General features: G+C 39.6%; 2 protein-coding genes across 3 annotated transcripts in view; one reads left to right on the top strand and one right to left on the bottom strand.

The window, feature by feature from the left end:
• The window catches only part of UBP1 (upstream binding protein 1), a 46616-nt gene extending 37459 nt beyond the window's left edge, over positions 1-9157 (top strand). For both annotated transcript variants that reach the window (XM_066631143.1, XM_066631142.1), the window contains 3 exons: positions 2151-2293; positions 3452-3503; positions 7432-9157. In XM_066631143.1, the coding sequence (XP_066487240.1) occupies positions 2151-2293; positions 3452-3503; positions 7432-7469 (233 nt within the window). In that variant the 3' untranslated portion in view covers positions 7470-9157. The remainder of the gene's footprint in view (positions 1-2150; positions 2294-3451; positions 3504-7431) is intronic.
• A 65-nt stretch (positions 9158-9222) lies between these two features.
• FBXL2 (F-box and leucine rich repeat protein 2) overlaps positions 9223-19999 on the bottom strand; it is a 32671-nt gene continuing 21894 nt past the window's right edge. Inside the window, exons 10-15 of the mRNA XM_066631145.1 lie at positions 18882-19012; positions 14612-14672; positions 14065-14109; positions 13851-13907; positions 12381-12593; positions 9223-11606 (exon numbers count right to left, since the gene is read on the bottom strand). Of these exons, the coding sequence (XP_066487242.1) occupies positions 11499-11606; positions 12381-12593; positions 13851-13907; positions 14065-14109; positions 14612-14672; positions 18882-19012 (615 nt within the window). The 3' untranslated portion in view covers positions 9223-11498. The remainder of the gene's footprint in view (positions 11607-12380; positions 12594-13850; positions 13908-14064; positions 14110-14611; positions 14673-18881; positions 19013-19999) is intronic.

The following is a 19999-nucleotide window of genomic DNA, read 5'->3' as shown; positions in this document are numbered from 1 at the left end:
GTGACTGATAAACTGTTAGGAAATGGATCTGCATTAAGCTCAAAAGAAATGTGGGTTCTCAGGGTTTGTTTTTGGTCTGATAAGGATCAACATCTTCATTTAAAATCTATAAAAAACCATCTAGATAACAAAACAGGAGAAACTGTGAATCAATTGGAGAAAATGAACACCCAAAACAACTCTGAGGTACTTGAGATGTGGGCTGACAACAGTAAAATGAAGTGTAACAAGGGCAGAGTGCTGCATGAAGGGTTAAGGGCCCAAGCATAAAATGCAGGACAGGCAGAGGGGTGGTATCAAATAGCAGTCTGAACATGAACTGGCAATATGATGCTTTGACAGAAAAAGCAGAGGCCATTTTAGGCTGCATTAACATATGCATGCTGTCCAAATCATGAGGTAAATGTGTGCTTCTAAGCTCACATTTTAAGTGTTGTGCTTAGTTGAAGACACTATGGTTTAAGAAGCACATTGGCAAGTTGGATAGGGAAGCCTACGCAAAAATTTAAGGGCCTAGTAGTCCAAGCATACAGAATGGCAGTAGGCGCCTTGGGGTGTTCAGATTGTAAACAAAGATTATTAAAGAAGCATGTAACCAAGCATCCACAAATCCAGTTCCCTAAGGCAGGTGCTTGTGTCAAGGATGCCCTGCAACATGCATCCCTTCCCAAAGCTCTTGTACGTACAATAGTTTAGAGAAGGTAAGAAACTGGAGGAAACGCATGACATTCAGTTTTCTCCATGCCTCAGTTCAAATGAGATAAGACCTTGCCGTCTTTTTTCACATCCTTGTATAAGCTAGAAGGTTCAGGGAGAGATGGGATTTTCTTTCATTTGTGCTGTAATTTAGTGAAAGTAAGAAGGAACAAGGGTCTTTCCTGTTGCTTGCTATCTAATGCAAATAAGAAATCTCTGTTTTCCCCCAAGCCCTCTATTTGCATCTACTCTGTGAGCTTATGGGAGTGCACAAATAGAGGCTGGCTAGTAAACCAAGCCAACATTTGAGGACTTCAGCTGTGTAAAAAGAGAGGAAGGAAAACATTTGTTCATAATATCATCCAAGAAAAGCATAAAGAACAATGAATTTAAGTTTCAGGAGTACAGACTTTCAGTTTCTCAAAATAGCAGAGCAGACTTTCAGGATGTCAAAGAAGGTGATCAAGTTTCCAGATACTCCTCCTTTGTGAAATTATTTGCATAACTACACATGCAAGAAACAAAGCTACATGTACTCAGTGTGGTGCTGCAAGTTTTATTTCATAAGTGTCCAGCCGTGAGAAAGAAGTACCTCTTCTACCTCTGATGCAAACTATGACTTTATCACAGAAAAAGTCAGTTTCAGTTACCATTAAGTGCATTGTAATTGAGATTTGGAAATAATACTGGTTCTGCTTAATAGAGCTAGAACTTCTACTCAGAAGTAGTAGAGAGCTATTCAGAAAGAAAAGATTTTGTCTTAAATTGCTTCCACAGTACTATGAAAAGGTCATGATGTTCCTAGATTATGATTCTGGGCTCTGTTAGGCAGTAGACATGAGGCTTAAGGTTATGTTCGGTATGTTTGAGAGATTGAGTTGGAGTGGAAAGTACAACAGTAGGTTGAATGATGCAAACAGCAGCTATAACAAGATTTAAAGTGGAAGAGAGTGTGTTCCTCATGTGTTTTGCCGTCTACCATTTTGATTTGAAATAAGATTCCAATAAACTTCACAAAAGAAAAGGCAGGAGGTCTGGCTCAGTTGGTAGAGCTGCCGCCTTGAATTCTGTAGATCTGAGGCTGCCAGTTTGGAACAACCGGAAGTATCGGAAGTATCTGAGAACACGCTGATATACTGATGAGCTGACCCTCAGTGACAGAGAGGAGTTGCTGTCAAGTGGAGCATGGGAGGCAAAGCAGCCAGAGAGAGGCCAGACCGGGAAGGAATCCAGCTGGAATGAGTTCTATGAAAGATTAGAACTATTCAATTGTAAAAATCCCTACGGGGGTTTAGAACAGCCTGCCTATGTAAACCGCTTTGGATTAAAGTTTGAGGAGAAATCTGAGGACCAAAAAAGGCGGTATATAAATACCTGTATTATTATTATTAAAAAAGAAAAGAAACAGTGAGGAAAATCTATGTTTGAATACTTAAAGACCTTTTGTGTTTTAGTTTATCATGCAATCTACTTGGAAGAAATGGCTGCCTCAGAAGTCACTCGCAAGCTTGCTTTGGTGTTCAATATTCCTTTACATCAGATTAACCAGGTTTACAGACAAGGTCCTACTGGCATTCATATTCTTGTCAGTGATCAGGTAAACTAAATGTTACATTTTTATTCAGAGATTTGGAATGAGGATTCTGATTATACATTCAGATGTTGACTAAAAGAATACAACTGATGTCCAAGTTTGAGCTTAGTGGGCATGGTTGCCACTAGTATGCGAGGGACAAACAAATGGAACTGAGGACAGAAAAATGAATTTTTTTTACATGAGATACAATGACATTTTTTTCTGCAGCACTGATTTTAGTTATTCAGTTTATAGAACCTTGCCTGTCTTTCTCAGTGAAAACTCAAGGCAGTCACCTGTATCAAAATAGCAATAAAATTAATGGTAAAACAACTATTTGATTCTGCTGGCACTTGCTAACATTTACCCTTAGAAATTGTGCCAGAAACATTTTATGGTACATGGAATTTTTTAAGTGTAAATGTGAAAATTGTACATTACACTTGGTCTGATTAATCTAAGTAATTGTAGTTGAGTACTTTAGAAAGCAAAAGATGAATTAAGAGTTTACAGCATTGTGTAAGAAACAAAATGACTCCTTTTAAGTACACAGTGAAAATCCTTCCCTTCTGAAGGACTTTTAATTGCTGCTTGTAGCTGGTATGTGTGCCTTTTCCCTGACTTTTATCTGATTGTCAAGGGAGGGTCCTAATGGATGGAGTATAACTGTTTCAAAAAAATCAGCCCCACCTTTTGACCTGAGGATCCAAGCCTGCCACTGGTCCCTTGGATATGCTGCTCCAAGTGGTCACTGGTGCCCAAGTCCTTGTGGCCAGGTTTCCTAATACAGTGTGCATGTGTAAAATGTGGCCATGTTTTAACAGACTGAGAGCCCAATCCTATCCACACTTTCCTGGGAGTGAGCCCCATTGACTCTAATGGCACTTCTGAGTAGACATGCATAGGATTGGACTGTGAGTCACCTAAGCTATGTAACTGCTTAATTCCGTTGAGCAAAACAGTAGCTTTGTGTCTAATATGGTGCTAACCTTACCTGGAAGCACTGCACTTTTGACAGCACCTGAAGACACAAAGAGCAGCAGAGTGAGTTAGACATGGAAAGAGGAATGAATCAAAAGTTCAGCTTGATGCTTATGGAAAAAGATGCCCAACTCCCTATGATACCTTTGTGTGAACTGCACGTTGTCATCAGGAAATGGTATTTCTGTTTCTTCCTAGATGGTTCAAAACTTTGAAGATGAGAGCTGCTTCTTAGTTACCACAATAAAAGGTATGCCGTTAATGAAGCTAAAACAAAACCTACATGTTGACTGTGATCTGGAGTGTCTGAGACTCGGAATTAGTAGCTTTGGTTTTTACAAGGCAGAGGTTCCATAGTTCTGACCACTCTATGGTGAACTGTGGCTGTGTTAACTTACTGTGCAGGTGTAGTGAGGTTTTTGTGTGGGAGATAATGGGTGTGATCCAAAATCATGTTTTGCACTGTTTGCAAGATGATGATGATGATGATTAATAACAGTATTTATATATTTCCTTATAGCAGTTGCCCAACAACCCCATTACATTTTCATCTGTGTGCATGTCAAAAGCAGTTTGACTCATGAACTACTGAAAGGAAAAGTGGACATATTGTGGAAGTTTTCTCAGAGTGTAATTCTGCAGTGACTAACACCTCTTGTCCACTTTCTGGAAGTAAGATGAAGTTCTGTCATGGAACATGCTGTAGCTGCAGAAGAACTCATAGAAACTGGAGGAGATGCAATAACAATTGAAACTACATGTAACATACACTTTAACAAATGGAACCAAAGGGAAACCAACAGAAAAAAATAGAAAGATGGTACCAGAGGGTAGTCACTACATGCCAATTAAGGAGAGCCCCACACTTTTCTTTGTGGTCTCTGCATCACGCGTAATGGAATTCTGCCCATCTGCAGAGCTACCTTTGGAAGCTTTTAAAGGTTTGGAAAAGTTCTCCTTTGCTCAAGTAGGGGAGACCCTGTGTGCCTCAAGAGTGAGAACAATGTGCAATCCCCTAGTTTCTTTTTGGTTAGCCCCTTCAGCAGCTTCCCCAAAGAGTTACTTCAGCCTTGTCTTTTTCTTTCTTGTGCCAAAAAGCATTACCTCAGTTTTCAGTCTATTTTAACTCTTAGTGTCAGTATCTGTCAGTTCTTTTTTAAAAGGGGAGGGGGAAGCTGCCTTCACTTTAGAACTAAACACCCCCTCCAAGCTGTATCCTGGAAGGATCAACAACATAAACTCTTAAATCCTGACAAAATAATGGCTCTGTTAATCAGAAGACCCACCACCCTAGTAGTGATTGACTTGTTCAGGTGGGGATTGCACTCCACTTAAAGCAGGGGTCTCCAAACCCCAGCCTCTGACTCCCTGAGAGCCTCTGGCCCAGTTGACCAAACACAACCAGAGTTGTGCTTGTGGGGTGGGGGAAGGGGGGTCCATTTAAGTGTTTGCTTTATTTCTTGGGCTGTGTTCATTCTTGGAGAAGTCCTGGACATTTTAGCCCACTCATTTATTCATTCATCTAAGTTCCATCTCTAATGTATTTATTTAAATTTTGTATTTAATTTTTTTCCGGCCCTCCACACTGTGCCCAATATTTGATGCAGCCCTTCAGCCAAAACGTTTAGAGATCCCTGACTTAAAGGAACAGGTTCACCATTTGGGGGATACTTTCAGATCCAACCCTGCATAGTTTGTGGATGGATAGGTGACCCCTCTAAGGAGTCCACACCACCACCTCTTCCATCTTTGTCCTAGGCTTCCAATGAAAAAAGAACACACTTCAGTTTCTGTTACTGAAAAGAGTGACCCATCAGCACAGACAGGTTTCTCAGTTGATCAGTGACTTTTTTCCCCCAACAAGCCTGGTAATGTTGAAGAGAACGCATAGTCCCAAGATACTTTATTCAAGGACATTTTTACTGGTTCATCTTCAGCTCTGTGACCTTGACACTTATTTGTTTGTTCCATGAGTGGTCTACAAGTAACTCGTATCTGTGGTCATATTCTGCCTGAATTAGGGATCTTCTGTGTTGGCTATTGAGAAAGTTAGCAAAGACTTATTACTTCATATTATTGATTAGTTTGTATACAAATGTTAGTAAGATTCATTTTGAGTAGTTATGTATGTATGTATCTATGAGGGTCGCCCAGAAAGTAATGCACCACATTTTTTTTCTTCAACAATTATTTATTGAACACAGTGAAACTTACACACAAGAAAGAATGATGTTTCTTCTACGCTCCCTATTTTTCCACGTAATCTCCGTCCAGTTCTATGGCCTTCCTCCACCGAGACACAAGGGCATGTATGCCCTGTCGGTACCACTCCTTGTTCTGGTCACGAAGCCATTTCTGCACTGTGCGATTCACCTCTTCGTCATCCTCAAAATGTCTTCCGCGAATGGCATCCTTTAATGGCCCAAACAAGTGGAAGTCTGAGGGAGCTAGGTCAGGGCTGTAGGGTGGATGGGGTAACACAGTCCAACCCTGTTTAGTGATGTGTTCCAAAGTCCTCAAACTTGTGTGAGGCCGAGCGTTATCATGTTGAATCAAACATTCACCTGGGTTGTTATGGCGCCAAAGTCGCTGGAAGCGCTTCTTGAGTTTGGTTAATGTCTTCACATAAGCTTCAGAATTAATGGTGCCACCTCTTGGCATCACATCAAGGAGTATGACGCCCTCACAGTCCCAAAACACAGTGATCATGACCTTACCGGCGGAAGCAGTTGCTTTGAATTTTTTCTTCTGTGGAGATTGAGGATGACGCCATTCCATCGACTGTTGTTTTGTTTCGGGCTCAAAATGGTGAACCCAGGTTTCATCACCTGTCACAATCCTGGACAAGAACGCTTCCCCCTCATCTTCAAAATGTTTCAGCAACTCAGAAGAAATGTTTTTTCTGAGAGATTTGTGGTCCACTGTAAGACAGCGCGGAACCCATCGTGCACACACTTTTGAGTAATCAAGAGCACAGATGATTGCATCCACACTTCCTTTGCTGATTGACAGCTTCAGCACCAACTGCCTAGTCGTTATGCGTCGGTCCTCAAGAATTAGCACATCAGCAAGCTGCTTCTTGTCAGGTGTGACAGCCGTGGATGGCCGCCCCGAACGCTGCAAATCTTGGAGCTCTGCCAAACCGCCTTCTAATGGCCTCACCCTCTGTGCCCAGCGACTAACCGTACTTCTGTCGACTGCAGATTCTCCATAAACTGTACACAAACGTTTGTGAATGTTCCCAACAGTTTCTTTCTCCGCAGTGAGAAATTCAATGACGACACGCTGCTTGTAACGTACATCACTTACAGACGCCATTTCGAAACACTGCTGCAGCTACGCTATCTGTCTGAAGAAACCAAAAATTTGTGTGCGCACTCCTGAAAATTCAAATAACGTGTATCTAAAGTTTCGCATTCGTACCATTACTGTAGGCTGAGGAAAAAAATGTGGTGTATTACTTTCTGGGCAACCCTCGTAACTAAGCACTCTGGCTTTGTGGCCACATGTGGTAATTCCATGAAGTTAATCTAAAATAAAAGCAAAAGGAAACTTTTAGGTTGTCCTGTATCAAAACACATTGCCCAGGATCCAAACCCCTATGTGTGTGGTGACTAGTGGAATGAAGGCTTTTCAGCTCTCCCGGGGCATCTGCCTGAAAAGCCCATGAGGCTGAAAGGTAAACTGGTCACTCTTCCCCTCCCTCTGACATGTATCAGCTTCTCTGGATATTGACTCACAGGTACTATTTAGGACAAACTGCACTAGGGTTTGCTGCGTGGAGTATATGCACGGAGATGTTCTTTTGGTAAAAATTCAGAAACTAAAGTTGTACTTGAAAAAGGTGTGTTATCTGTCCTTTAAATTATGTGGAATATAAGTTTCCAGTATTTCTAGAAATCTGTCACTGACTGATACTTGAATGTAAGTATGAGATCAGTTTCTGGAAAATAGAATGAAAATCAGTTGCAGTCCATGATGCCACCAAATAAAGGGTTTCAGGTTGTTATAACTCTGTAGTTTTGCAGTGAGCCCTAGAAGCACTGTTGAACAGCTTTTTATATTTTGGCAATATTATATAAACATTAAATAAGAAATACGTTTTCCTTTTGAAACTGATCTTTTGTGTGTGACATAGAAAAAAATTCATTTTAATGATAAAACTTTTGCTTCAACAGCTGAAAATGGCGAAGGCTTCCATATAATTTTGAAGTGATGTTGCCATAGCTATGGACTGATACTCCAGTATAGAATGAAGTCATGGCTCAAGAATGACAAGCATCATCAAGTCTCTTCAGGGATCTGACTTCACCATATAGAATGTTTCATATTGAAAACACAAGATGACCTTTCTAATGAGCTATTTAGTAGATGAACTTATCACTGCCATAGCCAAATGTCCTCATAAGAGGTATAAACGCCATGACAGCTTATGTACAGGCATGGAGGAAAAAAATAAGCAAAGGTGTTTGCCCTTCTGAAATAAGGCAAGCTATGGCCAGTAGATGCAGTTTCTAGAAGCAGTACTGCTTTCCTATTACACTGTATCCAGTTTGAATGTAAACTTATTCTGGGCATTTACCTTTCTGTGCCAGTTTGTCTGTTACTTGCTTGTACCTTTATGCTGTTTTTATTTTTTTTGGTGTTAGCAGAGCACATAGTAATTTGTGTGGAGACAAGTAGTAAAGATGATAGCAATCAGGTTTTGGGTTTTGAGAGTACAGCTGTCAAAACAGCATCCTCTGTGTAAATTGTGTATAAGCGTGAATGTAAGAAGTGTAAATGTCAGAGGTGGACTTATTAAGTCCAGGCCAGATGAAAATTAAGCATGCAACAGAATGCATTAGCATTGGTACCTAATTGAGGATTCATATAAATCCTGCAAGGTACAATATTTTGCTTTGTAACAGGTTCATTGGAAAAGTTCTGCCTGTGCATCATGTCTTAGTTTTTTTCTATGAAACACTGTTGTAGTTCAGTGGGTTTGGGGGTTTTTTAAAAACAAAAGTACCAGTGTGTTGGGACTTCCTCAGAGAAAAAGGGAATGTCACTGAGGGACAATATTGAAGCATTAAGTAAAAATCATAAATCCTTCAAACACTAAAATCACCAGTTATTTCTTCTTTGAGTTGCAGGGCACTATCTTCCCATGATCATACTTGTGCGAACTGCCACTTTTTTCTCTGCTTCTTATGGAAAGATCATTGTTAGAGTGCCTCTTCCATAGAACCAAATACTTGACTGATAATTGCACATCTTAATGAGTGAACTGCAAAAACATTCTTACATGTTAGCTGAAGATGAGATACAACTGTCCAAGGATAGAGGTATATGTACTTGATGATATACTGTATAAATACATATAGGTACTACACCTCTTAAGAGGTACACATACAAGTGCTTTACCACCATGGTGTACCCCTTCCCTTTATCAAATGGTTGAAGAATGGTGGTGTGAACATTTGAGAATGAAAAAACCCACCCCAGCAGCATGTCAAATACTGTTTTTAATGTCATTCCCATTTTTAATTATGCTTGAACGACATGCCTAAACTAGTATTTCTAAAATCTTTTAATTACATGAGTTAGAATGATGCTTGCTTTCCCTCCTTTCTACAACCTAGATTATTCTGCACTGATGGGGAGGGGAGTTTTGAGCCTAGTTAAGTATCTTGAGACTTTTCTTGCTTTATAAATTATTTTTTGTTGTACTTTGGTGTCGTATTGACTTAATGTCATCTCAGCACCATTTTTCAAATTTGTGGAGAAGCTTTGAAAAAGTCTAAATTCTAAAAGCTGTATAGTAGTTTGGTTCACTTGGATTTAATTATGACACCAGCAACTTGCTTTTGTTTTTAAATAAGATGTACACATTTCAATTTCAGTAAAAACATTTTCCAATAACTGTTTTTTCTTAAGTTTGCTTCTTGTCAAATCTCTGCATATGTTGGAAGTGCAGGTTACTCTAAAGTATTGGTTGAAGATAAATATTTTACTCCTTACAAAAACTGTTAAAAGGAGAGTGTGAGATAACAGTCTGATATATTAATTGAGATAATAATGCATAGTCACCCTGTCTCTTATGCAAGAGTCATGTTTCAGAGTTGGTACATGAAGCTAAAAGTGCATATACTCAAAATTACCTTGAAAATCCCTTGCCTCTAGAGTACATACTGTCTCTAAAACCAGAATAGGCAGGCAGGAACTGAAACCGCCTGAGAGAACAGCAGCTTCATTCTCCAATCACAGGCTTACTCCAGGGCAGGTATTTAGTAAGTGGAAGGGCAGCAGAATCACTACATTACTTTAAATTGTTTTTCTCTTATTTACTAAGCACATGTAGTTGAACTTGTGCAAATATGCATCGGATGGGGGTAAGCTGTACACTGTATTGAACTTCAGTGTAATGCTTGAAGCATGCATTCATTTACTTTTTTTGGCTTTGAAATGACTGAAGCCAGACCCATTATGGCTGACTTTATTTAAATAGTATCCTGTACCAAATTATTTGAATTGGAGCAAGAATGTTTAACATGAATTCATAAACATTTGACTTAGTCACACATTGAAAGTTTCATTTTGACAAGCTATTTAGTCTGAAAAAGACTAATGAAAAATTGACAACTTAGATAGCAAATCTTACAGATATAGGTGCTGCTGTAGAAAGTTTCCCCAATAGCACTTGAAGGAATATCTTGGTGCTCTCTCAATGCCGTATTAGTGTATATCTTTTGTGGTATTTGGTTAATGATTATGTAATTTCCATTTAAAATCTTGCTCTAAATAGTATTAACATAAATATAAAGCTATATTCCAATACATTTCCCACAAATACATTCCCATCTTCCCAATTAGGTGACTTTATCCCTTAGCTGCATTAAATCAGTTAAATATAATCTGTTGTCAGAATGCTATACTCTTCAACCTGGGAGTACAACTCTATTACTTGTGTTAAACATTCACTTCAAATAATTACAAAGGTTTGTTAGTGATAAAGTTTGATTATGCTGGCTACTAGTCAGTCTTACATTTCCAATCAGTGAAACAAATGTCTAATTGCAAACAATTATGATTAATTGCAAACAATTATGAATTTTGAGTTCTGCATTTCATATACAGTTGAGTATGAAATGCAGACCATCAAATGGCAAAGAGCAGGGGTGCGTGGAGGAAAGGGAATTCTTTCCAATTATGGTATCAATGTTGACCTCCCCCACCCATTTCTTACAATGCACCTTGCCCAGGGTATTGTGGCCAAGCATCCTCTTGGTGCTAAAGGGGAGAGGCCAGAAGTCTGTGGTAATGCAGAAGTACTGAAGAAGAGGATGGTAGTATGAACAGAAGTGTCTGTTTCTAGGCAAAGAGGATGCCCTAGAAACTTCAGTGTGAAATCTGCAATGATTCAGGTATGTGCAACTAACAATGACTGCTCCTTAAATATTTTAGGGAGTATTGTATTATGAGTGACATTCTGTGATATTTGGAGGGGTTTGCTTAAATGATTGTAGGTGGAAGTCTTAAATTAAGATTTTAGTATACTGCATTTACAGCATGGGATTCAAAGGGGGCATCCCACAGGACAAATAACTATTACACTTTTCTCATGGTTGCATGTATTGTACAAATTAATTCAATGTTGTCTCAGCAAAACCCTTCTAACACTTATAATAGGGCTGTTACATGGTCTTGGGTAGAAAAGGCCTATAACAACTTCTGAGAATGGTGTAATTTGCTTAAAGCTGCACTTCTTTTTCAGGTGAAATTTATCTCTGAAAATTTTAATTCATAAAAAAATTATGTTCTAGCACTTAAATACATTTTGTTCACATCTTTCAAAGTTTACTTTTCCTTTGTCCAGTGTAAATTTGAGCTACTACTAATGGGGTTTTCCTATGGGGAGAGGTGTTTGAAAACTTATTTTATTCAGAAATAAGCCTGTCATATTCAGTAAGACTTGGGCTGTAATCTGATCTTACCAGAAACAAATGCCTCTACCTACTGGTGTCTAACAACTTCAGCCAGTGGAATCTAGTAATTTGACTCTCAAATCTACACACCAAATAGTACTATGTTGCCAACTGCAACAGCAGCCAAAACAACAATATTACCTCATTTCTGTAAGTCTACAATAGACTCAATCAGTACAGAACTAAATAGCATTGTTTGCCCTGGGGGGGAGAGAGAGACGATACCCTGATATTTCCTTTTATCAAACAGCTCCCATACTTTCAGTGCAGCTCTTCACTCAAAGAATAATGCAACATCGGCAGAGTCGTTGATGATTGCCTCCTACAGAAGGAGGTGGAGTTACTGGAGCAAAGTAAGCATGAACCTTCACATCTGGTAGATGAGCCTGTAGATAGAAAAATCATTTTTTATGGAAAGTTTGATTAGTTACCTTACAAATGGTTTTACTGTAGTACAGTGTTTATAATGGACTGTAGTAAAACAAGGTTAACTATACAATAAGTTATTTACTCTATGACAGACTCACAATTGTGGTCAACAAGATCTCATGAGTGATGATAAGCCAATAGGTGCTGCAAAGTAAGCATATGGTAGCATTTTAGGCAATAGCACCATTTAACATTTTGGCTGTATGTATTGAGGGAAAGATACTGGCTTAATAACCATAGCCCTTTAAAAGGCAACTAGTTTAAGAAATAGCTGAATTCTGTGGCAGAAAGTCAGACTTCTAAGGTCTTGAAACATCACATGTTTTTAGTAATTGGGCTCACATCACAACGCCATGAAATCTGTGGAATGGATTACCATTGTAAAGTGAGGATCTGCTGTAGAAATATTACATGAGCAACAAGATCAGTCAGATGCCCTGTATTAACTAAAGGAGCAATAATAGCAAGATTACTCATGACAGCTTTTGTCCTAAGTTCATGAACCTCCACAGGTGCCACCTGCCATTCTCTCCCCCCGCCCCCCTGCTGAACAGTAGCTGAAGGGGGGAAAAAATTCTGCTATACAGCATAAGTGGCCTATCCTGAACATAGGTAAAAAATGCACTCTACTATGCCCCAGTACATATGATATGAAGAACAGCTCATGCATGACAAGTTCCCATGAAACAATGTTGAGGCCCTGCCCCACAGAGCACTTGCACAATACATACTCTTATTCTTTTGATGCCTGCACGGGTGACTTGCTGACAGTCATACAGCTCAATTCTCTCTAAGTTGTGGCAGTTCTCAAGGTGTTCTAGGGTCACATCTGTGATTAGAAGGCAGTTGTCCAGCTCAAGTACCTGGAGTCTTTCATGACCACATGTGCTGCTACTCAGATGGAGAATGCCATCATCTGTGATCAGTTCACAGTGTGACAAACTCTGAAACCAAGAAGGGGGGAAAAAAATCACATCTCACTAATATTTCTGTAACGGTCTCAGTTACTCCTTTTCTCACTAAGGATGACAACATTCTAGGAAAAGAAACACTAGAATATGCAAAAGTAATTACAGCCAGAGTCCTATTCCTCTGCAAGGTAGGGCCAATCTGGAGAAATGGTCAGCTCCACCCAGAGGAGAAGTCCTTAACAGTTACCCTATCTCAGTACAGATGCAAGGGCTTTCCCTGTCCATTAGGAATGCCCTTCCACTGCCAGGGAATAGTGTATTCTGGCCCAGTCAGTACTACTTGCCTGTCTTTTTTCCTATATTGCTGTTTTGGACAGCATTTGCCTTTTGAGTAACATTCCCTGCAGTGCTGAATTGCAAAAAGTTAATTATAGTGTGCTACTTTAAAAATAACCTGGTTTAAAATTAAATGAGATTTTAATATAAACATGTTAATGCCTATGCTTTCAAGTACCTTGAGTTAAATCCTGTTGTTTTTTTTTTAAAAAAAGGGAGTATCTTACTTCTGAGGTTAAATATTGTGATACCAGCTGATGTGATAGGAAGTTCAAATGAATAAATAAATTAGAAAAAGACTAGCAAGTCATCAGAAGTGTGAGAAACCAAAGAACCATCTTGAATCTCATCAGGTTTACCCACTCAGCCCATGTGGAAGATCTTGTAGTACATTACGCCCTTCAACCACCTAAGTTCTGCAATCTGTGCAGTTCTCATTTAATGAATATTAATGCATCTACCACCCAAACAGCACAGGCATCTGAAGTGAGTTAGAAGAAGGAAAGGTTCATTCTCATTGGCTGCAATAGTTGTCAATTAACCCAGACTACATAGCAAAACAGCCCTAAAGGAAATAGCATTATTGATGTTATTACAAAGTGTGTATGTAGTTTAACCCATCCCCTACTATCCTGCTTTCCAGAGTTGTTCCAGAGTTGTTCCAGAGGGGAACTTCGGTGCTGACATAGTTCCTTTCATCTGTCAGTCATTGGGACAGTCAAAGATAGATATTCAGATTTTATACAAACGGCACAGAATTCTGCTTTTAACATGCACCTACTATTTTGTTTAAACAGCATACAAAGCGCCGTCTGTCTGTGCTCTGCATAGTAGAAACACCAATTATACATTTTCTGGTTCCAGCTCTCCTCTAGCAACAAGATGAAGTAGAACTCCCTAGAAAGCAATGAAAGGAATTTTACATTTTACAAACACAAATAAAGAGAAACTCACCAATGCTTGAAGTTTAGGACAATGAATGGAAAGTTGTATCAATGTGTTATCAGTTATCTAGGGGAAAAAAATAAATTATATGTAGCAGCAATTAATGCAAAGCTGAGCAAAATATTTTCTGTAACCAGCCAAGTTCATGTTGGAAATTGAGAATGCCAATTTTATACATTTCACTGGACAGGATGTATAGCCCTTGAACAGAAATGGCTCTCACCAGAACACATTCTTCTAGGTCCATCTTTTCTAGTTCATGGCAATTCTAAAAATCAGAACAGATATTCCACAATTAAAAACAATAGTACACTTAGACTTTCACTGTGACATTTTCACACTTGCAGAGAATACGCCTATATTGGAAATTATAAAATGCAAATAGAAAACATATGAGACAATTTGGGGTCATTTTGTCTCACCTAAATAAGCCCTCAAAATATCAGGAGGTTGTTAATCCAGTCACTGTTTCTAGGATATTGGATCAGTATAAGTAAGTCAGCTCCACTCTTATGCAAAGTTGGGGCAAAAAGCAAGATCACAACCATTTCTAGGGTTATCTAGTCCATCTCCCAAACAGCAAGAGATGCTTCTCTTGTAGTCTGATATTACAAACATCTACCTGTGAGATCCACATTTTAAAAATGCTATAGTGCTAAGTGGTATCTAGCAAATTGCTATCCTTTGCCTCCAAGAGCTGATGTATGGTTAAAATGCTCTCAGCTACTTGGGGAAAAGGGTGGAATATAAATAAAATTAACCTTACCTACCCGTGCTAGCAGTGTAAAACCAGCATCAGTGAGATGGGAACATCTTGCAGCCTCCAAAATCCTGAAAAATAATTTTGGCATTTTTAGAGTTGAGAATAATCCCAAGCAAACCCTTATGTGGATACTAGGATCCTAGTACATGACTGCAAAGAATCAGGAATGAAGCAGCAGTGGCGGCGGCCACTGCCCAAGAAGATGGCTTTACCATCTCAACTGGAAACCTCAAGTCCTGTAACATGGCTAAAATCCTGCTTCTATAATTAATATACAGTAAAGTCTCCTTGATTTCGACCTGAAAACATTTTATCTAGTTCAGGGAGATGAATGAGGCTGGAAACCAGGAAAGCTAGCATACCTTGGACATGGGAACAAGGAGCACTGGAAACACTTATCATTTGCAGAGTTTATTCACCTCTGGGATTCACAACCATCTGGATTTTAAAGTAATAGCAAACCTGAAGTGCCTACACCCTTTTGTTTCACTCTGAGTTACAGCTCACATCATCATATTTTTAAGGCTAAATATCATGATTTTGTTGTCTGAACAATTGATGTCAGTTGATGTCTGAACAATTCAGCAAGTGCAGAACCTGATAGCCTGGATTTGGTCACCAAGAGCATATCTAGGGCTATACTGAGTTACAGCACATCACTTGTGTATTTTGGAAAATGCAATTTGAGAAAGTGGTGCAGACTACCTACCAACTGAATGTTGTGTAGTAAAATGATGCAAAAGACATTATGTGGGTTAAATTTTTTGTGTGCTGACTTTACTCAACTTTACAAAAAGTAACAGGCACAGTTGCCATCTTTCAACATATATAGGTTTGGGTCCCTCTTTGGTCTTGCAGACTCTATCTGTTCTGCTTCTGGATTTGACCATTCAAAAACACACCTTCCCCAGTGTGGTGTTTTATGCTCCTGGTAAAAGTTATACTGTTAAGAAGAGCAGAGGAACCAAGGTCTAGATTCCTGGAAAGACTGGAAAATCTAGTTGAAGCAAGTCATAATTGCCTGGAGGAAAGCAAAGTTGCTCACTTGTGTGATGGCAGTATTTCCTAGTGATTAGCATCTACTTTTGCAACAGGATTATCCTTTTTACCTTGCTACAGATGTGGTTTGGCATTTAAGGCATAACACAGTATTTGAAAGAACAAAGTATTAAAAGATAGACATTTAATCTCATGTGTCACATTTGCTGATCTAGTCCTTAACGAAATCTGACAATTTTTAAAACTGAAAGAAGCAGAGAGGGAAAGGAAAGAAAAATGCAACTCTTAGAAAACAAAAATTAGAAAACAATATAAAATGCACCAACCTTTCTATATTCACCTTAAGGGAAATAATGCAGAAATACATTGCAAAGAAAAATTCACCTCCACAAACAGACCCTAAGAAGAAGTGGGAGGGGAACAATATCAGGAAGAGGGAGAACATAACATAAGAACATAAGAACAGCCCCACTGGATCAGGCCACAGGCCCATCTAGTCCAGCTTCCTGTATCTCACAGCGGCCCACCAAATGCCCCAGGGAGCACACCAGGTAACAAGAGACCTCATCCTGGTGCCCTCCCTTGCATCTGGCATTCTGACATAGCCCATTTCTAAAATCAGGAGGTTGCACATGCACATCATGGCTTGTAACCCGTAATGGAGTTTTCCTCCAGAAACTTGTCCAATCCCCTTTTAAAGGCGTCCAGGCCAGATGCCATCACCACATCCTGTGGCAAGGAGTTCCGCAGACCAACCACACACTGAGTAAAGAAATATTTTCTTTTGTCTGTTCTAACTCTCCCAACACTCAATTTTAGTGGATGTCCCCTAGTTCTGATGTTATGTGAGAGTGTAAAGAGCATCCCTCTATCCACTCTGTCCATCCCCTGCATAATTTTGTATGTCTCAATCATGTCCCCCCTCAGGTGCCTCTTTTCTAGGCTGAAGAGGCCCAAACGCCGTAGCCTTTCCTCATAAGGAAGGTGCCCCAGCCCAGTAATCATCTTAGTCGGCCTCTTTTGCACCTTTTCCATTTCCACTATGTCTTTTTTGAGATGTGGCAACCAGAACTGGACACAATACTCCAGGTGTGGCCTTAACATAGATTTGTACAATGGCATTATAATACTTTCAAGTTGAGACTCACAACCAACAGAATTGCCAATAACTATCATTTTTATTTTAAGACCAGCAAATGCCTGAACTTATGTAGGCAGGACAAGAGTGGAGAAAAAGCCCATACACTGGGAGTGGGGACATCTATTTCTGGAAGCCATTTTGGAGGAAGCTAAGCCTGAGTGTCAGGAGTGGAAGGCAGGGGCTGCCTATAAGCACAGCACTTCCTTCCACTTAAGTGAGCACCTTCAGTCCTAAGCAAAAAGAGTAGTCGGGTGTACTTGGCAACCCTGCTTGACCCAACAGCAGCAACCGTGATATGCCCTGTACCCAGTTTCTCAAGATAGTAGTGTTCCCCCCCCCCCATTTTTTCCAGTTACCATTTTGAACTATGGCTTCTGCTATACCAATACAAGAGGACTCCTCTCACTTTCAGGCCCATGAGAAAAGCTGCCCCCAAACTATGTAGCATGGTTTTATTTTGATACCGGCCTTAATGATGCAAGGCTTTTGCTTGCCTTCCATTCTCCTAGATTTTTGTTTGAAAGCTTTTAAATTCTCCATTAAAAATGCAAAATTATGCATTCCCACTGTGCTGAAACACATAACTACACATATTCTAGCAAAATGAATAAAAAGCAGGAAGAAAGATGAGGGAAAACAGTACTCGGGTAGAGAATTAACGAACAATCCCACACTTTTCAAGAAGCTCTTTAACACGACAAGAGTCCATTTCCACAGCTGAAATTTTACTGCTTTGAAGAGATACAGACTACTCCATTGACAAAAATGTATGAAAAAAAATGGCACCTTAAAGACTAAGGGCCCAATCCTATCCAATTTTCCAGTGCTGGTCCAGTTGTGCCAGTGAGGTGTGCGCTGTATCCTGTGGTGGAGGGGTAGTCACTGGGGCCTCCTCGAGGTATGGGAATATGTGTTCTCTTACCCACAGGGCTGCATTGTGGCTACACCGGAGCTGGAAAGTTGAATAGGACAGGGCCCTAACACAGTTATCATGGCAGATGCTTTCATGGGCTCTAGTTTTTAGATGCCCCAAGACCCTTGCTGTTTCTCCAGATATTTTTTTAACTGGAGAAGTCTCCTCCTCTTCAAAGCACTACAATTTCACCTGCAGAAATGAATGCTCTACCAACCATAGATTTTTTTCCCCCCAATGTAAGCTTAGCATGTGGGCTGTGACCTGAATCACTTTCTACTCTGCACTGAGCTGTTATAAATTTCTAGAGCAGTTTTGAGAACAAGACTACAAAATTTATTAGCTGATAACCATTTTTACTGGTCCAAGCTTCTAAGACTAGTCACTTGGGGACTACAAAGAATCAATTATTGTGAAGCTTCTTTGCCAATGTCACCTGAAATAAGTATCTACCCTAAAGAGACTAGGAGAATGGCTATTTTCAGACCACTACTCGAGAAACTCCTTAAACAAAAGAAACGCCTCCTCGAACTTACTAATAAACAAAAAAGTACCCAATAAATTACAAGGTTGACCAACAGTCGCAATAGCTTTACTAAAATGTTTGCTGCAATTGACCTTTTAGAGAAAGTGAAGGAACTTACATTTTTCAATGCATTTTATCAGATTTCGCAAGGTCCAAGATGCTAAGTACAATTTCTTGAATTAGTTGAGGCAACTGAGAAGTAACTGTCATATGTGGTTCTTTGTCTTTAATTTACAATTGATCTTGAACATACAGATCTTATGTAGGACCCAAGGCCCTCTGTGTGCAAAGCATGCGCTGTATCATCGAGTTATAGAGAAAGCTGCTATAGCTTACCTCTATCATCAATTTTCAGGCCTCAAATCACAAGAACTTAATTTCCAATCTTGTAGACACCACTAAAATGTTCTTAAAGGATACATCCCAACTAGCTAAAAAGTGCATCTCTAGAATTATATTCTGCAATATAAACTGAACTTTTTTAATAGGTTTCTAGAAATTCAAGCATATAGTATGCTAGATATAAATGCGCCTTTTAAAGACAACGCCAATTAAAATAACATTTACTACAAGCCACACAGTTTATCACTGAACTAGGTACATACTATTCCCATGAAGTTTAATACAATTTCAGGTTATTCAAGATAAAGGAAGGATTATACCACTTATTATATGAATGAAATATGCGTGATACTCACTTCAGTCTTGGACAGTTCAAACCAAGTGCTATAAGAGAAGCATCTGTAAGGTTTGTACAACCAGAGACACAAAGCGACTGAAGTCTGTGACATCCTCTACAGATACTTGCTATGCCTTCATCTGATATTTGCTGCAACAAAGAATGATAAAAAGTTTTGTCCTCTAACGTTACATAATCCATTTTAAAATATACCAGATTAATACAATGTTATGTTATGTGGTGTTATACATTTTCACCACAACAAAAAAATTAGGTAATACTTTGACAACTTTGAAAACAGCCAAAGGAGTTTCCTCAGCCACACCAATAAGATTTGTAGGTTGCTTCCTAACAAAGTATGGCTACTTCCAATCTAAATGTTCCTTCCTGATCATTCGTTTTAAAATGCAATTTTATCAGCTGCATACGTTTAGAATGTCAATTGCTAACCTACAAATGTTTGTATTTTGCTGGGGCATACTAGCAGTCAAAAAGAATAAAGAGAGAAAACTTTGCATTTTCAGTGGTGCCAGGGCAGGTTCAGTCTTATGAATGGGTAGTTCCTCCTCTCAAGCAGGCAGGTCAGTTTCTTCCTGAGGGGAGGGGCTCCCATGATTCCCCAGATTGTGGAAAAGCCTCAAAAGACCCCATCCCAGTGAAAATCATGGACTCCAAGAAAGGATCCCTGTGACATCTCATAGGAACTGGAACCTCAAGTAGATGTCCACTGTCAATTTCATACAGGACTAAAGACGACGTCCGCTCCAGCATGTAGATATCACCTGTTGGCACTAGAAACAACAACCTAGGCCTATGACAAGCATAGCTCGGTGAATAAACAGGGTCAACAGTGTTAACTCTCCAACCCAAACTTATAACAGAGGAAGCTTCTGGTTAAGTCAACCTCTTTCCTTCTCTCTCTCTCTCTCTCTCTCTCTCTTTTTTTTTCTGCAGTGACTCAGATGACTCCAGGTGGGAGCCACGGCACCACTGAGGAGTTCACAGGTAAGCTCAAACCCTCCCATTCTCCAGTGGTGCCATGGCAGGGTCAGCCTTACAAATGGAAAATGGTCATGCTGTACAATCTCTAGGGTGGGAAGCACCCAAGTCACTAGCACCATACTCTGTAATACGTGC

The sequence above is a fragment of the Tiliqua scincoides genome, chromosome 5 (assembly GCF_035046505.1).
Source record: "Tiliqua scincoides isolate rTilSci1 chromosome 5, rTilSci1.hap2, whole genome shotgun sequence".
In the NCBI taxonomy this organism is placed as follows: domain Eukaryota; kingdom Metazoa; phylum Chordata; class Lepidosauria; order Squamata; family Scincidae; genus Tiliqua; species Tiliqua scincoides.
This window is presented reverse-complemented; position numbering and strand designations above follow the sequence as displayed.